At 34.8% G+C, this 24,384-nt stretch overlaps 1 protein-coding gene across 3 annotated transcripts in view; it reads right to left on the reverse strand.

The window, feature by feature from the left end:
- The window catches only part of GRIK2 (glutamate ionotropic receptor kainate type subunit 2), a 668,512-nt gene that overhangs the window by 215,335 nt on the left and 428,793 nt on the right, over positions 1–24,384 (reverse strand). For all 3 annotated transcript variants that reach the window (XM_007465776.1, XM_007465777.1, XM_007465778.1), the window contains exon 9: positions 15,020–15,133. In XM_007465776.1, the coding sequence (XP_007465838.1) occupies positions 15,020–15,133 (114 nt within the window). The remainder of the gene's footprint in view (positions 1–15,019; positions 15,134–24,384) is intronic.

Consider the following 24,384-nt stretch of genomic DNA (forward strand, 5'->3'; position numbering starts at 1 on the left):
CACCTACCAGAATTGTGGAGCACACTCGGACATTCTGATGTAATCAAATAATAAACACAATATGCTATTGCTACAGAGCATAGAAATTGCAGGCTGTATTATAAAAGTACTGTTTTGTTCTAAGGTCAGAGAGTATCACATTTGCCAAACAACTGCAAATTTAAAAGTTCAAATGAAGAAATATAAATTTAGATTTTCTTTTTAAGAGCACAAGGCTATGACAAACATGAAAAAAAATTATGGCTTTGGCTCTAATTACATTTGAATGCAGTATAAAAAATTCTCCATATAATATGAAATGCTTTCCAAACAGCTATGTGACAAAGGCATTTCTCTATTAGTTCTTAAATGAAGTGGTTAAAAAAACAAACAAACAAACAACATTCTGTTGGTTTGTTTGACCAATGTGGGTTTATTCAAACAAGGTGGTGAAAACAAATTCATGTTATTTCTTTTAATTAATTACTAAATAGAACTAAAGCTAAGAGAGCTCAGAACATAAAATTTATAGGATTCAAGTTAATAGTACTCATTACTGTTTAGGTGTCTAATTAATGGCATAAATGCCTTTTGAGTAGTGGACCTAATAAAATACATTGACTGATAAATGGGTAAGAAACAGGGGAATCATCTGTTATTCTGGATTTCTAAGCAAAAAACAGTCACTTTAGTGATGCCAGGAAAGTAAAACCTGCACGTGCTTTCTGCCATGGAAAGAGGTCTGTACTTTTCTTTCTTGAGTCGCTGTGGTAGGGTTAATTGGAGTCAGGATATAATCTGTCATTATGAGTACCATTTAAATCTCAAATAAAGAGAAGCAATTAGGAATCCATGTCAAGTAATCAAGTGTGGTTTAAAACACAGAGATCAGGACCTGAGAATCAGATATTGATCTGAAAGGGAAGTTAGGCTGTAAGTACCTGCCATAATTCAGGACTTACTGGTCTTGCAGGTCTCATGATTGTCATCTGACACACACAACTTTCCAGACTCAAAGAATAGTACATTTTTTCCCAGATTCTTTATATTCCTGGGAAGCCCTGAATTTATAATTACTTGTCAAGCCAAACAGAATACAGCAGGTTTTAGGACAGAATCAACAGGAGCATCCGCAAAGGAAAGAAATGTTCAGCAGTATAGATTTACTGAAAACACACATGTGTTCTCTAAGTGAACAATATCACCAATATTCATGATGCCAAACACCATCTATTTTGATAAGTCCTAATACGATCTCCATTCCAGACCATTATCTTCAGGTATGGAACTACATGTCTAACTGCCAACCAGATCAATATACAATAGAAAAACTAAATGTAATATGTTCAAAATTAAATTCAACTTGTATTAACCCAATTTGCTCTTTCATATCAATTCTGTTTCCAGCCACATTTACCAGAATATAAAAGTGTCTTAATCTCTGACCTCTTCTTAAACTCCAATTTGTAAACTGTTACTATATATCCCCCTTTCTCTACTCTATATATCTTGGAAGTTGTATTTCCTTCCCCCAACCCTTTGGATAATGCCACAGTTTGGAACTTAGCAGCTCTTACTCTTGCAATATTCTCTTGGCTGGTCTCACCCAACCCTAGCTCGTGAACTACATGTAATTCTATCTGTGATACTAAGAAGGATCTTTTAAAATCTCAATTTGATTATATGGTTCATGTACTTAAAATCCTTCAAAATTGCCCCATTACGAATAGCAGACAGCCTAAATTCCTTCAGGAGGCCTACAAAGGCTTTCTTCTCTGCTGTTGCCTGCCTGATCACCCTCAACCACTATTTCTCTCCCACATTGCCTGTGCTCCATCTGTAGTGGACTACTTATAGGTAGTTATTCATATACTCTAAGCACTTTCACATGTCTGTGCCCTTTCCCACAGCCTGAAATATCTGGTATTCCTTCTTCACCTAAGAGATTCCACCTCCTAAAGCAAATAGAGCTCAAGATTTTGTGAAAAGCGGGCACTGGCATCCCCTCTCCTAATTCCTTACCAAAGTAGTTCTGAAGCGCTGGGCAAATATAAAAATTCCCAACAGTAAAAAGTAAGAGTAACAAAGTCTTGCTAAAACTTGTGGGCGTGGAATTCAGATATGTACAGAAAATCGTGTGTGGAAGATAATTGGTAGGTTGTAGGCAATGTGTAAAAACACTGGGGCAAGAGCATGAACATATCATCAAAAAGGGCTTCATTCTACTTGAGAGATAAAACATGTTATGGACAGCTCTTAAGAAATAAGTTGTATAAGCACAGTGAAAAGAGAGGACTGGCTGTTGGTGATGACTTCTGTTTAAGAGAAAAGAATGGGCTCTTAGAATGGAAAACTGCAGATCCAAAATTCAGTCTATTTTCTTGTTTAGATGTAGGTGGCACCACTGTCCCACCACTGCAATAGTATGTTGCTGTTGGCAGGGTAGGGTGGTCAAGTCCTACTCATCTGGCTGGGATTCATGACCTTTTCTTTTTTTTTTTATTTTTTATTTTTTAATTCCTGAAAATATACAGTTATAAGGCGATTGATGAGGAAACTTCACTATCTTTTTGAAAGAATTGACACTAAATGTAAGGCCACAGGAAACCAAAAAGCCTTGGTCTCCTAAAGCTAGCTGAAAAAATGTTTTGTTCTTTATCCCATCAGAACTTCTTGCTCAGAGGTCCATACGCTGTACCAACCAGAAAACTAGGTAGATTCTCCAACACATTTCTGGTAAACTACCCACCTCCCTTGCCCTGACCCTGGCAGAAAAGTTAAGGAGAAATTGAATCGATGTGACCCTGGATTCACCATGCTAACATCTAGAGAACTAAATTACAGTTTGTATCAGTCAAAATTAAGTTCTCCAGCCTGTTTTTCCTTCTTCATTGAGAATGCTAGCAGCCAGGATGATGTCACCTGAACTACAGGCTGTAGGATTCCTTTCGGAAATTATGCAACACAGAGAATATATACGTAGATATAAGTATTTATTAGACCATCCAGATGGAAAGCCACAGCCCTCCCAAAACAGTCCACTGTTATCTGAATTTCAAAGCTTGATGTCATTTGAGAGATAAAGGTTCTGCATAACTCCAAAGCACTCTGCTAATAACCATTAAGCTGTACTACATATTTTTTATTTTAAAAGTATCTTCAAAGCACTTTTCAGAGAAAAACTCAGCCTTATATAAATTTATCATGAAATTATTTAAAACAAAATAAATAGAGCACTTAAGTAAAAAGAAGCTGGGAGACGGATAACCCAAAACACAAGGAAAGCAGGAGAAAAATAATAAGGAAATAGAAGAAAAAGAGGTGAAGTAGAAAATAGGAAAGAAGAAAATACCTTGTTATGCATCAATGCACCATTTAAAATTGACTCAGAAAGAAGTAATAAAATGAATAGGTCAGTAACCATAAAAGAAATTGTACCAAGATTTATTAAATAAATCTTCCCAGAAAAAAATCTAAATACTGTGGAGTTTTTATTTTTGCCCTAATATAAAACAAATAACCTAATGATACATAGACTGCTTTAGAGCATAGCAAATGCTGTGGAACCAGTTCCCTTCTTTTTAAATGAAGTTAGCATAACACTGACATAAAAAGCTAACAAAGTGGTGAAATACTGAAATTAAGGAGCAGTCACTATCAAATATACCTAAAAACAATATAGCAAACAAACAAAGCATAGCAGTCCATTGAAACATTTTTCAACCATAATCAATAATAGTTTATCTCTGGAATGCACCTATTTTTAATATTTAGAAATTGATTAACACAGAAAAATCAGAAAAATTTTGAAAAAATTTTTCAAATCATCAGAAAAATAAATACAACTGGAAAAATTAATAATAATCTCCATAGATGACTAATGTATTCAATAATAATTAGTGCCCAATCTTGAAAAATAATTAATTGGATAACTAGGAATAAAAAGTCTTCTTGAGAATACATCTATTATTGTAGTTAATAAAGAAAATACTATCAAAACAAGGAAAACAGGCTCAGAGAGTGAAGTTCTCACCAAATACAAATAAAAATAAAACAGATAAAAGCAATTAAAATTAGTAAAGGCAGAGATGAAATTATAGCTCTGCATAACAAGCATGATTAAATATCTAAACTACCAAAGACAATTACTTGTAAATCTCTTAAATATAGGAATATTACTATAAAGCTCACTCAAGGGAAACATTCAAAAATAAATTATTTTCCTATATTTATATAATAAAAAACATAAAATCACTTTGTCTGAACTCATAAGTAGGGCCCACTAATGTTGTTTTAAAACATAATCAGATACTCCAATAAAGATGTTAAAAAAAGAAAAAGATAATCAGCAATCTGTCCTCAGAAGCTCTATTTGACGGATATTCTACTGAAATTATGGTATATGGTCTCCTTTGAACTTTAGCTTATACTATCACCGTTTTCATTGTTTTCGCATTGTTTTTTTCCTGAATCTTCATTGAGAATTTTATTGGAAAGTTAAGAAGGAGCATATCTTTTACAGTATTAATGAGAATAACTCCTATTATGGACATCTAGTGAATACTTTGATTACAGATTTGCAGACAATTCTAATTGTTAGCACTGTACAGCCAATAACAGAATAAATTAAAATGAGCACAGTACTGAAAGAGTTGATTAAAGATGAAAAATAGAGTGTAAGTTTAAACAGAAAATGAGGCTCTTAATGAAGGGGACTTTTATGTTTTGTTCCTTCACCTTCTGTTTTTCTTTAGATCTGACTTGGGAACATCATAAGTAGCTTTTCTAAAGTAACAGTTCAGTCCTCGTCGCCTGCTTCACAGCTGGTATAAGAGCTCCAGACCATCTGCCAACTGAGGAGTCAAACCTTGGTTAAACACCCCCAAGCAGAATGAACCAATATTCTCACGTCCTAACTTTTAAACAGTTTGCATTTTTTCCCTCTGAAAATGGTTGGTTGTTCTTATGTTTATCCTAAATTGCTTCAAAAATATATATTATTGTTTATTATTTAAGAAAATTTCATGGAAACATTTATTATGTTGGTAAGAAATAATAGAGATTTTTAGAGCTTAAGTCTTTTTTTTTTGGCGGTACGCGTGCCTCTCACTGTTGTGGTCTCTCCCGTTGCGGAGCACAGGCTCCGGACGCGCAGGCTCAGCGGCCATGGCTCACGGGCCCAGCCGCTCCACGGCATGTGGGATCCTCCCGGACCGGGTCACGAACCTGTGTCCTCTGCATCGGCAGGCGGACTCTCAACCACTGCGCCACCAGGGAAGCCCACCCCCTTAATTCTTAATTAGCCAACTTTTGGTTAAGAAGTAAGAAAGAAATTGTGAATCTCATAATTGGAAGATGATTAAAAAAGAAAAGAATTTTATATCTATCAGTTTTATACAAAATATATATGTAAGTGCTAATTTAGTTGATTATGTTTTATAAATTCTTTCCAAATAAATTCAGAAGATTGCTACATTATACATAAATGATTCATTTTAAGGTGCGTTTATTAATTTAAAATGCTATTTTTAAACCTGATGAGATTTAATGAGAATCCAGTATCATTAATATTTGTAAAGTTTATTGACTACTTGGTTTTATAACTTCTTATATTACCCAAGGCCTGTAGACAATTTCACTTTTAATAATATCACCACTGGTCTAAACTACATCTTAGTCATTCTAAAATAATCTTGTTATTTTTTTCTTAGCTCAATTAAGGAAATGTCATGAATGTATGTAGTAAACTTTGATCTTAAAAATGGAAAGGGATCATATATTTAAGGGAATTAGTTAACAATAAACTTAACTATTACTATTTCATTACATTTTAATGATTCAGATTACCCTAAATGTAGTTGGAAAAATACATAGAAACCTAACTGCACAGGCCAAAAACAATGTTCCATTCATTTGGAACATGAATTTGTCAGGAAATGACCAATAAGAACAATAAGCAATAGATAAGCATAAATAATAATAACACAGTTGAATGTCATTACTCTATAGACAGGACAGTATTATTCATTTCTATTTTCAGCCTCTGCCATTCCAACTGTTATGCTTTTACTGCTGTAGAGCTGAGAAATCTTTCCATTGTCTGAGCCCTGGTCTTTAAATTTCCTTCTAATCACCATGGCTCTTGGAGTCTGAACTCTGCCATCCCTAATTAACATTCAAGTCAGAAGCCTATGGTGCGCTACAGATTATCACAATTGGAAGTGAGAATACCAGGAGGGCAAAGTGAAAAACCTAGCAGCTACCATCAGAACAACTTAATGTTTTCAACAAGAGGCAATACTAAAGATGACTGGTTTGTTAGGATTAAAAAGTACTGACAAGAGTCTCCATGTGAGCTCATATATTGTTCTCTTGCCTAGAAAACAAACCTCATTTTGACATCTCAAGACATTAAAAAGGCACTTTCACATGAACAGTCTGGATAGAAAATGAATGACTATAATAATCTGTGGCTTATGTTTTAAAGAAACAACAAAGTAGTGTAGCAGGTGTACAGAGCATGCCTATTAAGGTAGAATATTTTACCTAAATAATTTGTAATAAACTATGTTTATTATTTATTGATACTTTTAGCTTTTTTCAAAATTCAAGGGCATTCTGAGAATATCTACAAAAATTACTTTCTTTCTTTTGTTTTGCAAGTCTACTAAGCAAAGGCATCCTTTTTAATGCCTGATTCTCACATATCACACACACATGTACATCCCTTTAATACACTACTTAGCTGCTGCAAACTGTGTTTACCTCCTTTCAGAAGAATAACTTCAGAGAATATACATAATGTACAAAAAAATCTAAGTCTTTATTGGCCCTAATTATCATTCTAAGAAGAGTTTTTGTTTTCACTCTATACCTATAGAAAATCTGCTGGGATTTGGGAAACTGAGAAGAATGTCTTTCTCCCTGAAATGGAGTATTTAATCACCTGAAATTGTAGTGAATCCTCTAGAAATAATGACTGCATAATAGGTTGAAATTAGCTTTCAAGAAAAAAGGGATAGAATTCTGCTAGTTGTGCTCGTTCACCAACATTTCAGGAAAGATACTTACTGATGTCAGAGCAATAAGGGTCTAAAGGACAGTTTGGCTTAACGATTATCATTCATATTTTAGTAAAAACTGGTATGTTATTTAATTCCTCCACTTGACTGAATTATCAGTTTAGATTGGAGACATTGGTTGTTACTCTCTTTCTTCTGGTATTTGTATTTTGGCCATTAAATATTTCATTAGCTTAATTCCCAAGTGAAAGAAGAAAGAGGGGAAAAAAATAAAAGCTGAACCTCCAATCAATCAAATGTGCCATTTCACTGCTTTTCCAGTAAAAGGTTTGATGGGAAGGGAGACTGTACCTATTAGCTAATCTCCAAACTGCATTTCATTTCTGAATCTAATTTATTATCCCCTTACATGGATAATCAAGATTTGACTAAACAAAATTATTGCCAACATCTCCATTCAGATACGACTAAATAGAACTCATTATCCCCCCTCCCAACATCTTTATCATGCTCTGTGGCAGCACTAATGCCCTGCCTCTTAGGCTTTTAACCTTGAAATCCTCATCCACCTTTCTCAGTTGTTTTTGCCCCACATGTAATCCATTCCCAAGAAATCCTATACGTGATTGTTCAATGTTGCCATGTCTTTCCTCTTGCCTCTGGGTAAATATCTCTTAAATCAGACTCTGTAAAGCCTCCATTCAGTAGTACCCAAGAACAAACCGTACCTCCCTGTTCAAAATGTTACTTGACTCACTTCTTTGTTAAACTCTCTAAGAACAATCCATCCTTTCTTTCTTTTTGGTATCTGAATTATGAATATGAAATTTAAAGAGACTGGGGTATCCACTCTGGCTTGAGTGAATAGAAAAGCACTGGAGTTGTAAAGCAGAGACTAGCACACCATTGTGAAGCAATTATACCCCAATAAAGATATTAAAAAAAAAAAAAAGAAAAGCACTGGAACCATAAACAGAGCTTAGAAATATAGGAGAAACAGATATTTTAAGGTCGGAATTGTAGAAGGAGGTTTGAACCATGTTGAGTTTGATCCTCGACATGCAGGTAGATGTATGTCCTATGAGCAGCTGCAAACTTACATCTGAGTCTCAGATCAAGGGCACAGTTAAAATTTAGATTACACAATTTTACACAGTACTATTGTGATTACATCTTTGAAAATGAGAAAGCTAAAGCAAAATTATCTCATTTCCATGTAGTTTGCTGCGGTTAAGCTGAACCAAAAATTCATATTTCTCTAATCATTCTTCTAGAACTTAAAATATATTGCTAATAATAAAATAATCTTCAAAAAATTATGGTGTTGGCAGTGAAAAAGAATATAACAACAAAATGAAAATACTTAAGGGTCTTTATTATGGTAGCATTTTAAAATTAGATTTAATAAAGAAGGAGGAAGGAAGCAGGTGTGTGTGTGTATGTGTGTGTGTGATTATGCAGTAAAAAATTAGGTTCTGGTCACTTACAGAGCCTCTAAAGATTGGGACACTAAGGTTTAAAAAATTATGCCTAAGTTCACATTAAAACAAACAGCTTTCTTTCTCTATGATACCACCACCAATAGTTTTATGTTGATCTAGCTAATCTGGAGGTCTAGGAGAATATGAGAATTTATTTGAAATAAAACACATCAAGCTATTAGAGCAAGAATGAAAAGAAGAAATGCAGGGCAAGCGTGATCCCTGAAACAGGAGGAAAAAATATGGTGAGAAAAGGTTTGGTTGCCTTTGAATAAGCTGGTTGCAGGGATGGGGTACGAGCAGCCTGAGTTTGAATGAGGCACCCATTTCACATTAACATGTATAAGTAGTACATGTATAAGTACTACTTATACACGTATACCTACTGTATCTTCCTTAAATTATTTTGATATGACTAGCTCCACAACACATGTTTAAAATTGCTTAGAAATTGTATAGAGATCGATAAGAATGAAAAACCTTTTTTCTTTGTGACGCTGCATTATTTGGGTTTCCAAGCCCGAATGCTAGTAACTCTCTAAGAACTATGTGCTTGACTGTCGCTCTGTGACAATGGGAAGAGAAGAATCAGAGGGAAAAACCTATTGCAGGGACATATCTGAAGGCCTAGAAATCTTTTTTTTTTTTTTAACATCTTTATTGGAGTATAATTGCTTTACAATGGTGTGTTAGTTTCTGCTTTATAACAAAGTGAATCAGCTATACATATACATATGTTCCCATATCTCTTCCTTCTTGCGTCTCCCTCCCTCCCAGCCTCCCTATCCCACCCCTCTAGGTGGTGACAAAGCACGGAGCTGATCTCCCTGTGCTATGCGGCTGCTTCCCACTAGCTATCTATTTTACGTTTGGTAGTGTATATATGTCCATGCCTCTCTCCCGCTTTGTCACAGCTCACCCTTCTCCCTCCCCATATCCTCTGCTTTTGTTGATATTATGGAAGAAGTTGCAGAACCATTTAGGGGACGATTCGGTCACTTCTCTCTTTTGTACTGTAATTCCTTCCACTGTCCTTGGGAGTTTGCTCCCAGATAAGCCTCCTGTATCTGTGGGCTGCAACAATAAAGCCTAACAAGCCTAAGCAAGTAAACTGAGTACTGAAATACACAACCTTCCAGGAAGTGCTAAGAAAAAAAAAAATAAGACTAAGTTGCAGATGCAAGCACATTTGTTCAATTCATTGAGCAACTGGGAAGAAAGAACCTCCTTAAGAGTAAGTGACTTTTCTGAAACAGTCACCAAATTTATAGTCATTTGCATGCTAAAGTGCTACTAGTTGTTAAGGGAAAGAACATGTACAGTAGCATTTAGTGCTAGTAATCTTTTGATGGACAAAAATCAATTATTATACAGGAGCTGCACAGTGGGGAACACTCAACGTATTTAGACAGGCCTGAAAAAATCTATTGAAGACCAAGAACACAGAGGGAAAATAGGCATTCCTTCTATGAACTTAAATAAATATTCAGCCACCTGATACTGCCCCTAGCTAATGTATCCATAGTAGTAAGGACAACAGGATGAGGCTAATAAACTGAAAATAGAGCACACATTGCTCTCAAAAGCTCTCTATGTCTCATTCAGAAAGAGTATTTTTGTTATTATTTTTGGTGATTAGGAATTTATATTTTAACAATTGTTATGCAATAAACGAAATCATCATATATGAAAACACGGTTCTAAGGTTGATATCTGTAACTCCAATAATAATGATAAACACAAGAAGCAAGGGAATTTTAACCACTGAATCTGAAATTCAAAAGCCAGAGTGGTAATACGAGGAATATGAAAGAGAGGGCATGAGTAGGCTGGAGTTTTAGGTCTAGACCTGCAGGTGAGGCTACATAATTTCCAAATTGTATGACATCATTTAAGTCAAAACTAAAAAAATAAATATTTAAAAAATTGTTTAGAGCTTTCTAAAATGAACTCATTCCATGATATGACTACTGATACATACTACGCCCATACAGTGTATTGGGCATAGGTTATATTGTTGAAGAGGAGCAAAAAACATTAGTAAACAAGATGCTTAATCTCAATTCTAAAGAGGAAAAGTGAGATAAGCCCCGTTACTCTTTTGATTGCCCAGAAAAATCTGCGATTATGGTTTAAAGAAGCTGAAAGAAAACGGAGCGCTAAATTAGGAGAGAGGAGAAACAAGAGGCCCGAGGCATCCAAGCAAGAGTAGCCTAAATCTTGGCCCCTGAGAAAATGTCTACATGTCTGGGGACACACCTGTAACAGCATCACAGTGCTCTAGCATATGTGGGATTTCTGGATGAGAAGCACTGCTTTTGGTGAACAATTCTCAATCAAGACGCTATTCTGGTCATAAACTATAGTTGTTAGACTTTTCCATCCTGGGCCACTAGAGACTTCATTTTACAGTATTGGTTGCTCAAGTTGGACACACAGATTGGTTGAAAGCCCACTTCTCTACTTTCTAGCTCTGTGACCATGAGCAGGTTACTTAGGCAATCTGCATACCAGCTTTCCCACCTGTAAAAGAGTATGGATAATGGTATCTACCTCAAAAGGTTATTATGACAATTAAATGAGTAAATCTATGAGTAGTGCTTTGAACAATGTCTAGCACATAGCAGACATACCAAAAATGTGTATTATTTTTTTTAATGAACCATATTCATATAACCTTATTTAGTAAAGCTGAGAAGCAGATAAAAGCACCACCCTCAGTTATCATGGTCTTCTTTCAATTTTGCAAAATTTTCAAGATCTTTCCTGCTTTAGGGCCCTTGCATATGCTGTTCTCTCTGCTGAGAATATTCCTTCCCCCTCTCGTTACCTTGATAATTTCTTCTCAAACTTCAACTCTCTATCCTTCGGCAGTGAGACCTAACCTGGCCCATCCTTCCACTCCTGATCCCTGGTGTAACTCTGGATCATTCTGTAAAAGGCATCACACACTTTATCTTTCTCATATCTTAATCACAAGGTGTGGTGTGTGGTACGTGTGTGTGTGTGTGTGTATGTGTGTGTGTGCGTGTGTGTAGTTCTCCTTATGAATCCTACCATTATCTAAGTTCCATAAAGGCAGAGGCCGTGTCTATTTTCTCCATCAAATATAGTGGTTTGGGGCTTCCCTGGTGGCGCAGTGGTTGAGAGTCCGCCTGCCGATGTGGGGGACACGGGTTCGTGCCCCAGTCCAGGAAGATCCCACATGCCGCGGAGCGGCTGGGCCCGTGAGCCATGGCCGCTGAGCCTGCGTGTCCGGAGCCTGTGCTCCACAACGGGAGAGGCCACAACAGTGAGAGGCCCGCGTACCGCAAAAAAACCAAAACAAAAATATATATATAGTGGTTATCACAAAGCCTGATATATCATCATCACTAAGTACATATTTGTTAAATACAAAAAGAATGAATTAAAAAATATAAATAAAATTCAAGAGAAGTGGAGCTGATTATGATAAGCACACTGATGATGCCAAATTCTAGAAAACCTCACTGGCTCTTTTTAAGACACATAATAAAAATGTCAAACAAGAAGCATTAAGTGAACTTCTCTCTGTGGAGATATCATTATTCACAACATAGGCAGAATCTCCTCTAAGATTTTCCAAGAGAGAAAAGGACAAAATAATCATAAAATAAATCAAATGAGCATACTTCGTTATAAAATATAAATTAAGTATCTATAAATTATATCAAGCTGGTTTATATAAATAATGTAAATAATCTCTTCAACTCTTTTCCTGATTGTGGATACTCTGTGATCAGAGTATTCAGAAAAAGAAGTTTTTCAACTAAGTGATATAAAAAGAAATGACGTACCTTTCTTTTTAACAAAAATCACAACCTCTTTGAAACTAATACAGTGACATAGTCTAAAATATAAGTAACCTATTCATTAAAATGTAAGCTTAGAGTATGTTCCAGAGTTGATCTTACATCTTGGTTATATGGAGCAATGATCTGAGGAATAGTTCTCAATCATCATTACAGGTCAGAATTACCTGTGGAACTTAAAAAAATGAATATGTCCTACAGTTAAAGGTAGCAATACTTTTTTAAAAGCTTTATGCCTGGCTCTGATATGAAGCTAAGATTAAATACCACTTGTTTATGAATAGATATAAAATTGTTTATTATTGAGAAAAATATTTGGATACTTTTTATAAAATAACTGAGTAATTAAGCAATACTGAGAAATTGTATGGGTAGTCTTAATCACCTGCTTTGTCTGGACAAGAAGTTTGCAATAACCTGCACACTTGAAAAATATTTAAATACAGCCATTTAAAAGTTGCTTATCCCCCTAATTTTCTGCTTAATTAAATATTGTTTATTTTATTTAATTTGACAAATATTTATTGAGGGCCTCCTATGCCCAAGTAACTCTTCTCTGACACTAAGAGATCTAAAAAGTGTAAAATTTGATTATTGGTCTTGTACAGATCCATGCCAAATAGAGACCCAGATATATACAAAATTTCTAAAATAAAAAAAATGCATGGTAACTGCTATTGTACAGTATTATGATACATGAAGTGTACACTCCTCTGCCCGCCCCAAACATACGCAACTAAATGAAAAGATCACAGAGAGCATGTCATCTGAGATGGGTCTGGAAGGATGAAAAATTTTTCACAGGGGATCATAAAGAAGTGAGCAAAGATTTGGAGCCATAAAATAAGTGATGCATTTGAGAGTTTGGCTGGATCAGGAAGAACATAGAAAGGAGAATGGGGGCTGGTTGCTGAAGATGACAGATGTCCCTTGCCCAGCACTCTTTACTCTGTGAGCATTGTAGAGGCACATGTGGTGTAAAAACAGGAGGCTTAGTCAGATCCTAATTCTCCAAGGAATGGTCGGTGATGTTTGGAGGAACATTGCACACATGAAATAATTTAAGAATAATATAGTATTCATTCTAAATAATATAAACTACTGACAAGTTCTATATTTCAGAAATGGAGAGAACCATATTGCAAACAAAGGGAACGGGGCTAACACAATCACAGTAATAGGCTAACTGATTACCCGAGTTCAGTTAAAATGCGGGATTCCTGAAGGGAATAATGGGAAACGACAATAGAAAGGTGGGAGAAGACAAGACTGTAGAAAGCTTTGAATGTCAGGGTCAAAACTTGGGGGCCTTTTTAATGGTCGATATGGATTCACTAAAGACTTGTAAGCAGAGAAGCAGGAAACGACAGAGTTAGATCTTCACAGTGGAGAGTGAAGTGCATTGCAATGGGAGAAGGTTGTCAGCAGGAGGGATAGTTACATAGTTACTGTAATTGTCCCAGCAGCAGGTTACGAGATCCAGGATATACTGGCAGACAAAGGATATATTAGTGCCCTGTGAGGACATTCCATCTGAGGACCAGGGCTGGTGGATTGGTGGGTTTGGGAGTTATCTTTGAAAAGAGAAGGAGATATAAAATTAAGTTAAAGGGACCAGCGAAGTTTGGATATGATGGAGCAAGTATCTACTGAGGTTCTTAGCAAGGGAGTAATTAAAAATCCTCATGAACTTCCATCACTGTCATTTCATGATTACGGGTTTTGCTTCATTATCAAGAGTCTTTAACACAAGCCGTTTTGTTTTGACATGCCTAGAGATCTGACATCCTTTGTTGTTACTATAAGGACAAGATTATGAATTCTTCCTGGCTTGATTTGCCATCATAAGTCAAATTTAGAAATTATATAAATGCTAAAATTGTGTGGAGGTTTGTTCTGGACAATAATCTTACATTCCTACTGATTACCTGAGGAATCTTAAGAACTAGTATTGATAAACGTATTCTGTAGGTAAAAGTACTCACTAATTCATCAGCCCCTTGCTTGTCCTAAAATTAAGATTCCCATTTGCAAATGGCATGGTAGGCATGCGTAAACATTACTGTGTGATCTAATTTAAATATATAATTATAAGAGGGGTAAAAATATCCAGTTTATCGGTATTAATTTAATTCTATTGGTGATGAAAATATTTCTGTCTTAAAACAGCACTTGTCATTTGATTTCATTAGGGAGATTAGTAAAGTAAAAGTGAATTTGCCATGATGAAAACAATTAAATTGAAATCAAGGTCAAAATATAATTATAATAGAAAAAGTCCTGAAAAATAAATGGTATGCCCTCTGAAATATATCTGCAGGAGATGAAAGCAGAAGCAAAGTTCACATGCAGCTCCTCACATAATTATATTTATACAGGTGTATGTCCATGTACTTTTCAAATCTTAAAATTGACAATTTTTCAATAGCAACTAATTTTGTAGAGACATAAAGATTTCCAGTAATATATGAAGCTGTATTATTAATCAACATAAGCAGCCCAAACTTTAATATAATTTATATCATTAAAAGCTAACAAAATAAAACTGTGACCAAATTAACATTGACTCATCTGTTATACAGTAATTGTTAAATAACTGTAAAATATATTACATTCTGTTCATTACTACTCCAATTATAATGTCCTTTTCTATCCATTTCCATGTTTACCTACATTTATCTAAAAAGAATGGAAAAACACTTACCAAAATGGTGGTAACGATCAAAGAACGATTGGATAAGGAATCTGTGATGTTGGCTGGCTTTCCCTTTTGACTTTCTGTCATATTCAGGCCACTGGCTGGATCCCAAGTTCCAATCTATAAAACAGCATATGTACTTTGTAAATCGTCCATCAGGCACCTGGGAGAGAGCTCTGCCGAGAAAGTTAAGACTGCTAACACTTATTATTCACATCTGCTGCATTATCTGCTGTTGTTGAAGTAAAGGCTGCTTGTTTTAAGCATGATTCACTGCTTTGTGAAGTGTGTCCACTGAAGTGTGACATTAAAGAACAAAATGATCCACTGCACTTCTGCAGTCAGTGTGAGGAGCTTAATTTTCCATTTAGACTTTCATTCACCAAGATAAACTACTGCTGATGATACCTTGATAGCTGGCTGGAAACTCATTAATAGCACATATTTCTGACAGTAATGGATCTGTCTTATCCTCTCATTACAATGATAACATGCCATATTACATGGACAAAGCTAAAAGACAGAGCAAAACCTGGGGATCCAGGGTAAATTAATAGGTAAAAGCAGGCTTAAAAGAGGCATTAGTTCGTATTCACAAAACCCCCAGTAGGGCAAAATCGTACCCCAAATTACCTGCAGAGCATTTACAAATATACATTTGCAGATTTAAGATACTCCAAGGAATGGAGGTTACAGCATAATCTCATCTGGATAACCCATTCTTATACTTCCACTTGTATTCTATTCAATATGTATTTTAATTTAACTAATACCCTCTGATAGATTAGGCCATATACTCTCTGTGTTCAGACATTTTATACTCACTGAACACAGTCTATAGGATGACACAGAGCTACCTCTGGAGAGATACATATAAGCATAAGATGCCACTAAATACATAGATTGGGTGGTTTACATACATGCACCTGCACCATTGCATTCATGCAACAATGGTGACCACTAAAGGAAAACAGAAGCAAAAGGAGATGCAGAGTCAGTATTTCTTAGTCAGCATTACTTCTCCTCACCCTCTTAAACCTGGGAGTCATCAGTAGTGAAATCTGTCTTACATATGCCCCTAGCCAATTACCCAACTTGCTTTCCTCAAATCAAGCTATAAATTATCAATTTCTTTTTAAAATAAAGTTTTGTACATACAGATCTTCCTCAGCTTATGGATGAACCCATCATAAGTTGAAAACATTGTTAAATCAGAAATGCATTTAGTACACCAACCTACCAAACATCATAGATTAGCCCAGCCTACTTTAAACGTGCTCAAAACACTTACATTAGTCTACAGTTGTAGTCAAAATCATCTAACACAAAGCCTATTTTATAATAAAATGTTGAATATCTCACGTAACTTATTGAATACTATATTGAACTATAATGAAAAACACACTGGTTATATGTACAACAGGATGGTTGTAAGTGTATTAGTTGTTTACCCTGGTGATGGAGTGGCTGACTGGGAGTTGGGGCTCGCTGAACTGCCAGCATCACAAGAAACTATTGTACTACATATCACTTGCTCAGAAAAAAAGATCAGAATTCAAAATTCAAAATACAGTCTCTACTGAATATGTATCATTTTTGCACCATCACCATTGTAAAGCTGAAAAATCATAAGTTGGGAACTGTTTGTAAATTAAATTATCTTTAACATGACATTGATTTAGCAGGTAACATTTACTCTGGTCTACCTAAATATGCTAACAAGGGTCTCATCAGCATAAATCCAAATTAAATGTTATGAACTTTTAATTTTATTTATATTTTATCGTACATACTCTTTTTGATCTCTTCATTTGCATAGCTTTCTTAGTAACTTTTTAAGATATCTATCTCCGTTTAATTGGAGAAGCACAAAAGTAGAAATGTTAATAACTTCTGTTCTTCATAAGAATAGATATGTCATTCTAATAGTTGTACATAAAAGTAAATCTCAGTGTTTTTTTTTTCAAGAACTTATTTGACTATACTAGGAATTCAATATAAATGTTTTTAGTGATGTTTAAAAAAGAACCTCTTGCCATATTTACTTAATTTTCCTCTTACCGTTAAAAACTATATATTCCTAATGTTTGTGTCAGTAAAGAAAAAAAGTCAAATAATACAGTAAGGGAAAAAAAAGAAAAAAATCTTGATTCAGCATTCTTTCCAAAGTAAATTACCTACTGATCTTTTTAATTACTTTAGACTGTAACTACCATGTTGTCATAAAGACAGAGACTAATTATAATTTAGGGTCAATAATGGAAAGTTTTCAAGGGCCGGACGGGTAGCATCAATGTGTGACGTGAAAGGGCATAAGCCAGTAGTAAGAATTTCCAGGCTAGGGAGTGAAGTTTTTAAATCTCACAAAAATCTCAAGGCAGAAGAGCAAGAGGGGCCACAATCCCAACCCGCTCTGCTGTGTGCCTTGGGCTGCATGTTCCCAGAGCAGGTACTTTTTTCAAGTTCCCAGCAAGGCATCACTAGAGTTAGAAGATGCCCTGCTGGGGACCTGGGTGGAGGACAGAGGGGATGTCAAACCTAGAATGCCTGCTGACCTGCTTAAATTGTTTCAAATTCAAAATCATTAAAAAAAAAAAAATCTACTCTTGGCTAAACAAGACATCTGCAGATTGTATTTTGCAGTCACTGCCATTTCTCTGCCCCTGATCTATAATTAATACCTATTACACATTTGTCCTTTAGATTTTATTTCCCTTTTTTTCACTATTGGTTAAATAGTTAGATTTCTTTCAGACATGTAATTCTACCAGCCAAAGCACTGGCAAACATCATTTGCCCACTGTCATCTGCCAAATGACACCCTCAAGCTTGACCAGTAAGTTTTCCAACTTTCTAATCAAATCACTAATACAAAATATTGCCCATTTCACTTACATCATCCTCCATGATTACTTTTATAAAAAATAATTTAGCTGAATGTTCATTCTTCTAAACATACTTATCTAGTTTCATCCTCTGTCAGTTGCTTTTCTAGTACTATTGGGATGAAAGGGTTCTGGCTCATGAATCCATAATTACCTATAATCACAAATATTAGGTATCCCTTTTTATAAATCTCAGGCTTCTGAGCAGAATATTATGAAGTTTCAGAAATTTCAATGGCATAACATTTTCAATCAAATAAAATTTTGTATGATTTCCAGATTTTAAATCTATTAGGACTGTATAATTCAAAATTTTCTACTGATTGAAGAACTTTTCATCAGTGGGGTTTATTGTTTTGTTTTGTTTTAATCACGAGAGCCATTGATTAAGTTAAGACAATCTTTTTTCTTTTAATCTATGTTTGGAACCATGATTTTTTTCATTATATGATTTAATCAAGTCATTTATTTTTTCTCAGTTCCAAAATTTAATAAAGTGCTCTTGACCTCACAGAGGTATTTTAGAAAGAGTGAGTCTATATCTTGGCTGACTTGGATACTTCAAGTTTACGGTTATCTCCTTGGTGTAAATGTTAACAGCAAGCCTCTTGTACAATTAAAAATGTCATGGTTTGGATACTAAATCATAAGGTCACTTTAATGATAAGCATCAAGTTAGATAAGTAATTTGAAAGTACTTCAAAAACCACAAAGAACTATAGAAAATTATGGTATTATTCATTTTTCTTATTTTATATTCTGAATGGTTCTGAAAATAAATTTGCTCTTCTTCATAAAAGGAATGCATATTTATTGTTGTCAAATTATAAAACACACAAAAAATAGAAAAGAGAACATCAATTTAAACTTTGAACCTACATACATACCCGTCAATCATAGCTAATAAAGCTTAGTGTATTAGCTTACACTTAGTGTAAGCTTAGTGTAAAAGCTTCAAGTCTTTTATCTTTACATGTATGTTCCTTGCATCATTTCCATCATAGCCTTGTAGTTAATGACCCAGACTCTGAAGGGGGTGTCAGACTACCTGAATCCCGTTACATCTCCACCACTTACCAGCAGGGGACTGGGGCACATTACTTCTCTGTGCCTCAATTTCCTCATCTATAAATGGGGGAATAACATTATCTACCTCACAGAGCTGTTGTGAGGATTAAATGAAAAAGAAGTCAATGCAAGGTGTTTATAAGTGTGTTACAAGTATTAAATAAATTATTAAATACATCCTATTTCTATACTATTTTGAGCATTTTCTTCTGGCATTAAAATTAATCAAATTCATAATTTGAATGATTGTATAATATGAACATCATATAAACATATCACAATTTAACTATCATTGTTAAAAACAAGGCTTTAGTAAACAGAGTTATTTACAAATATTTGCCCATGTCTTTTTTTTTTTTTTTTTTTTTCGGTACGCGGGCCTCCCACTGCTGTGGCTTCTCCCACCGCGGAGCACAGGCTCCGGACGCGCAGGCTCAGCGGCCATGGCTCACGGGCCCAGACGCTCCGCGGCACGTGGGATCCTCCCGGACCGGGGTATGAACCCGCGTCCCCTGCATCGGCAGGCGGACTCTCAACCACTGCACCACCAGGGAAGCCCTGGACGTGTCTTTTATTATTTTAAAAACAAATTCCTAGAATTGGAATTACTGAGCCCAAATAATATGAATTATTAGGATTATTAGTACATGTTGTCATATAACTTACCAAAACTATTGTTGTGTTTGTTATCATCCCCCTGACAGTTCATGGTATAATACAACTTCCTAAAAATTCATCTTCTACTTTTAATAGTTTGACTTACATAATTGAATGATACTATAATGGTTTATGACTGTTGCCTTTATTTATAGATAGTATGTTTTATCACATAAAAATAACTTTTTATTCTAAGTAATTCTTTTCACCTAAATTTCCAGGACCTAGTATTAATCATGCTTACCTTATTTGTATATTTGCATTTGCTAATAAATAATTATCTATAATTATACTTTCAACATACTTCTCACTTTATGGGTTTCTTTATAAGCAGCTCATCATGAATGTTTTTAATGTCCTACCTTTTTTCTCCCTGGATCTTATTTTTAACCTTGTTCCTTTCATATTACCTGGTTTTCACTATTTCTTTTCTACCTCTGGATATTTTGGTAGACAGTTTTCCCTGTGGTAATTTGTGAGATAACAAAGTTTTCAGTCTACTAAAGAGGTATGGTCAACTTTTGTTTAAACTTTTACAATCACATCATAAAATCAATATTGAATCATAAAAATTAAAATGACACCTGTTCTATGAAAATTCACTACTTTGGTTCATTCTGCTACTACACATACTGATCCACAGTTTTAGTTAATTTAATCTGGGGTTGTGGACACTGACTCTCATTTTCTTTTGCTTGATATATTATAGATCAACTCTTTTCCAAGGAAAACAAATGTAATTTTTAATATAATCTTTAAAACTATTATTCAAAAACTTCTCTCTGTATGCTTTAACTACTTTTACTGTTTACTAGGATTTCTAGCCAGTTTCCCCTTTTTGAGTGTTTGCTTTCATTTATCATTGTTCTTACAGAAGACAATTTATTTGTAAAGGATAACTATGTGACATGCTTCTATCTGTAGATTTGAAAATATTTTTGTCATGTTCCTGTACAAAGAAAACTTGACTAAATAAAGACATATTGTGTCATAGCCTTCTTCCGTCAAGAGCTCTGTTTTAGTCATGTTTTCTATTATTTAATGTTACTAAAGAGACTGAGGGCAGTTCAATATTTGTTTCTTTTTCGGTAAATATTTTTTTATTGAAAGCTTCTAGTATTCTCTATTTGGAAGTTTTAAATCTCAATCAGGAGAGAGAGAGAGAGAGAGATATACAGATAGAGACTGTAATTCTTTTTTCATTATGTTTGCCAGAAATATAAGGCATTTCTCCATTTTCTGAAGGTGAATTTTATTGCATTTACAATTTTCCTAAACTATTCATGTGGTCATGTTTTCTATAAATGTTATACTCTTTTATTTTATTTTTTGCAGTACACAGGCCTCTCACTGTTGTGGCCTTCCCGGTGCGGAGCACAGGCTCCGGACGCGCAGTCTCAGTGGCCATGGTTCACGAGCCCAGCCGCTCCGCGGCATGTGGGATCCTCCCGGACCGGGGCACGAACCCATGTCCCATGCATGGGCAGGCGGACTCTCAACCACTGCGCCACCAGGGAAGCCCAATAAATGTTATACTCTTTAAATGGATGTTTTCCCTCTTCCACTGTCTTACATATGTATCTTCATCACTGATAGAAACATTGGGAAAAGCAGTTCCCTCTTCTGTGTAGCAATGGCCAGAACAACTTATGTATGCCCCCAACACAGAAGTATCACATTACATTTTAACTGTAATTCTTTTTTCTATCACTCTCTATTTAAAACTTAAATCCCCTGAGGCTAGAGACTGGTTTACTCATCCTTTTATCCTAAGGCCTTTGAATACAGGACATACTAGGGGTTTTCTGTGTGAGTGTTCTGAATATACTGGTCCTCTTTGTCTCAGAAATTCCATTTATGTTTTACTTTGAATTAAAATTATATTTCATTTTTATGTATCATATATTCTTGTGTTAAACTTTAAGTACCTTCAAGGAGGATGTCACAACTTTGAAATTTAGATAATAAATACCCAATGAATATTTATTGAATAAATGGCTAAATGGAATAAATGAGTGAATTACTACATAATGAAGACTTTCAGGTTTTTTTAGGTTGTTAACTTTCCACACCTATTCATTCATTCATTCACTCACTTAGCAAATATTGAATGTATACTATGTGTCTATTCTTTCATATTTACATATTTTGGTTTTCATGTCTTGTTCCTCATGTTCTGTTCAAGTTCTACCTTAATATCATATTTAACTTTGGGAATAATAGGTCACATATCTTTGCTACTTATATGAATTTTTCCTAAGCTACATTCTATATATGTTAATATAAATATTTGTAAGAATTTTATGTATTTTATGCTTTACATTTTATACTTCTCAGGATTTTTTTTTAAATTCTTCATATAATTTCATTTGGTAAAATATGTTTTCTCTTTGGCTGCTTTGTTTTATTTTTTAATGTAGAAAAAACATTTGTTTTCTGAATGATTTTAAAATTATTTATCTGAGTATCTCATTAGTTAGTTGATGCTTTATTTATTTATCTTTGTTTTTGACAGTTTTCTCAGTATAAATTTCCTTTGTTTTGTATCTCATATTACTCCTTTATGTCCAAAGAATGTTTTTCTTTCCTCTCCTGAGCTACATAATTGCTTGTCTCATCTGTAATTAGCATTTTATAATTTCTTCTAAACAATGTAAGTTAGCACTGCTTCTTGTAAGCAGAATCAGTGAGACATTTTTTATGCTCTGTGGAATGTGCAATAATAATCTGTTTGACAAGTATATCAAAAACTTTCTCAGGTAGGAACAAAATAAACATTCCCAGCTAAGTGTAAAATATTAGTTATATATAAAGTCAATCTCATTTAAAGTTAAGAAATAATTTCCCCACTAAAAACCAGCTGGCACAATAGGCTCTATCAAAATTCTATTTACACTGCCTTATTGACATTTACTAACAATATAACCATGGGTGTTGGAGAATGAAAAAAAAAGCAATACAGTGTTTCATTATAGAGTAATGTGAAAAGGAAAATAAATTCTCTGATTATACACTGTTTTGACTTAATTTTATTTTATTTTATTTTATTTTTTTTATTTTTTATTTTTTTCCTTGCGTTATGCGGGCCTCTCACTGTCGTGGCCTCTCCCATTTGCGGAGCACAGGCTCCGGACGCGCAGGCCCAGCGGCCATGGCTCACGGGCCCAGCCGCTCCGCGGCATGTGGGATCCTCCCGAAACGGGGCACGAACCTGCGTCTCCTGCATCGGCAGGCGGACTCTCAAGCACTGCGCCACCAGGGAAGCCCTTGACTTAATTTTAGACAAATTCATCTGTCTTGAACAAAGAACATAAGTGGTACCTTTCCAAAGAAGGCCTGTGTGATCATGAGAAACCACACTGTACATTATAAAACAGTGTTACCACATGTAGAGTCTCCATCTGACACCCTATACGAAAATAAACTCAAAATGGATTAAAGACCTAAATGTAAGACCAGACACCTTAAAACTCCTAGAGGAAAACATAGGCAGAACACTCTTTGACATAAATCATAGCAATATTTTTTGGATCCCTCTCCTAAAACAAAGGAGAAAAATCAAAAATAAACAAATGGGACCTAAACTTAAAATCATCTGCACAGCAAAGGAAACAAAACAATCAACAAAACAAAAAGACAACCTACTAAATGGGAGAAAATATTTTCAAATGATATGACCGATAAAGGGTTAATATACATTCAACATACATAAATAGCTCATACAACTCAAAAGCAAAAAAAACTAAACAGCTCCATCAAAAAATTGGCAGAAGAACTGAATATACATTATTCTAGAGAGGAAATGCAGATGGCCAACAGGCACATGAAAAGATGTTCAACATCACCAATCATCAGGGAAATGTAAATCAAAACCACAGTGAGATATCACTTCACACCTGTCAGAACTGCTATTATCAAAAAGAACACAAATAGCAAATGATGGTGAGAATGTGGAGAAAAGCGAACCCTTGTATACCAAGGGAACTATTGTAAATTGGTACAGCCACTTTGGAAAACAGTATTAAAGGTTCTCAAAAAGCTAAAAATAGAATTACCATATGACCCAGCAATTCAACTCCTGGGTACATATTCAAAAACAAAAAAAACAAAAACACTATTTTGAAAAGATACCTGCACCCTGATGTTCATAGAAGCATTATTTACAATTGCCAAGATATGAAAGCAACCTAAGTGTCCACCAACAGATGAATGGATAAAGAAGATATGGTGTATATATAAAGGAATACTACTCAGCCATAAAAAAGAGTGAAATTTTGACATTTGCAGCAACATGTACAGATTTGGAGGATATTATGCTAAGTGAAATAAGTCAGACAGAGAAAGACAAATAATGTATGACATGTGGAATCTAAAAAAATATTACAAACCACTGACTATAACAAAAAAGAAATAGACTCATAGAGAACAAATTAGTGGTTGCCAGTGCGGAGAGGGAAGGAGACAGGGGCAATATAGGGGTAGGAGATTAAGAGGTACAAAACATTATGCATAAAATAATCTACAAAGATATATTGCACAACACAGGGAATATAGCCAATATTTTATAATCACTAAAAATGGAGTATAACCTTTAAAAATTGTGAATCACTATACTGTACACCTGTAACTTATATAATATTGTACATCAACTATACCTCAATAAAAAAAAATCTTCCCAATAATTAGCTGCCTACAACCACATGACCCATACAGTTTGCCTTGCATTGTATTTACTATTTCTTTGAGAAGAAAAGGCATTCC

Source organism: Lipotes vexillifer, unplaced genomic scaffold (assembly GCF_000442215.2).
Source record: "Lipotes vexillifer unplaced genomic scaffold, Lipotes_vexillifer_v1.1 scaffold732, whole genome shotgun sequence".
Classification (NCBI taxonomy): domain Eukaryota; kingdom Metazoa; phylum Chordata; class Mammalia; order Artiodactyla; family Lipotidae; genus Lipotes; species Lipotes vexillifer.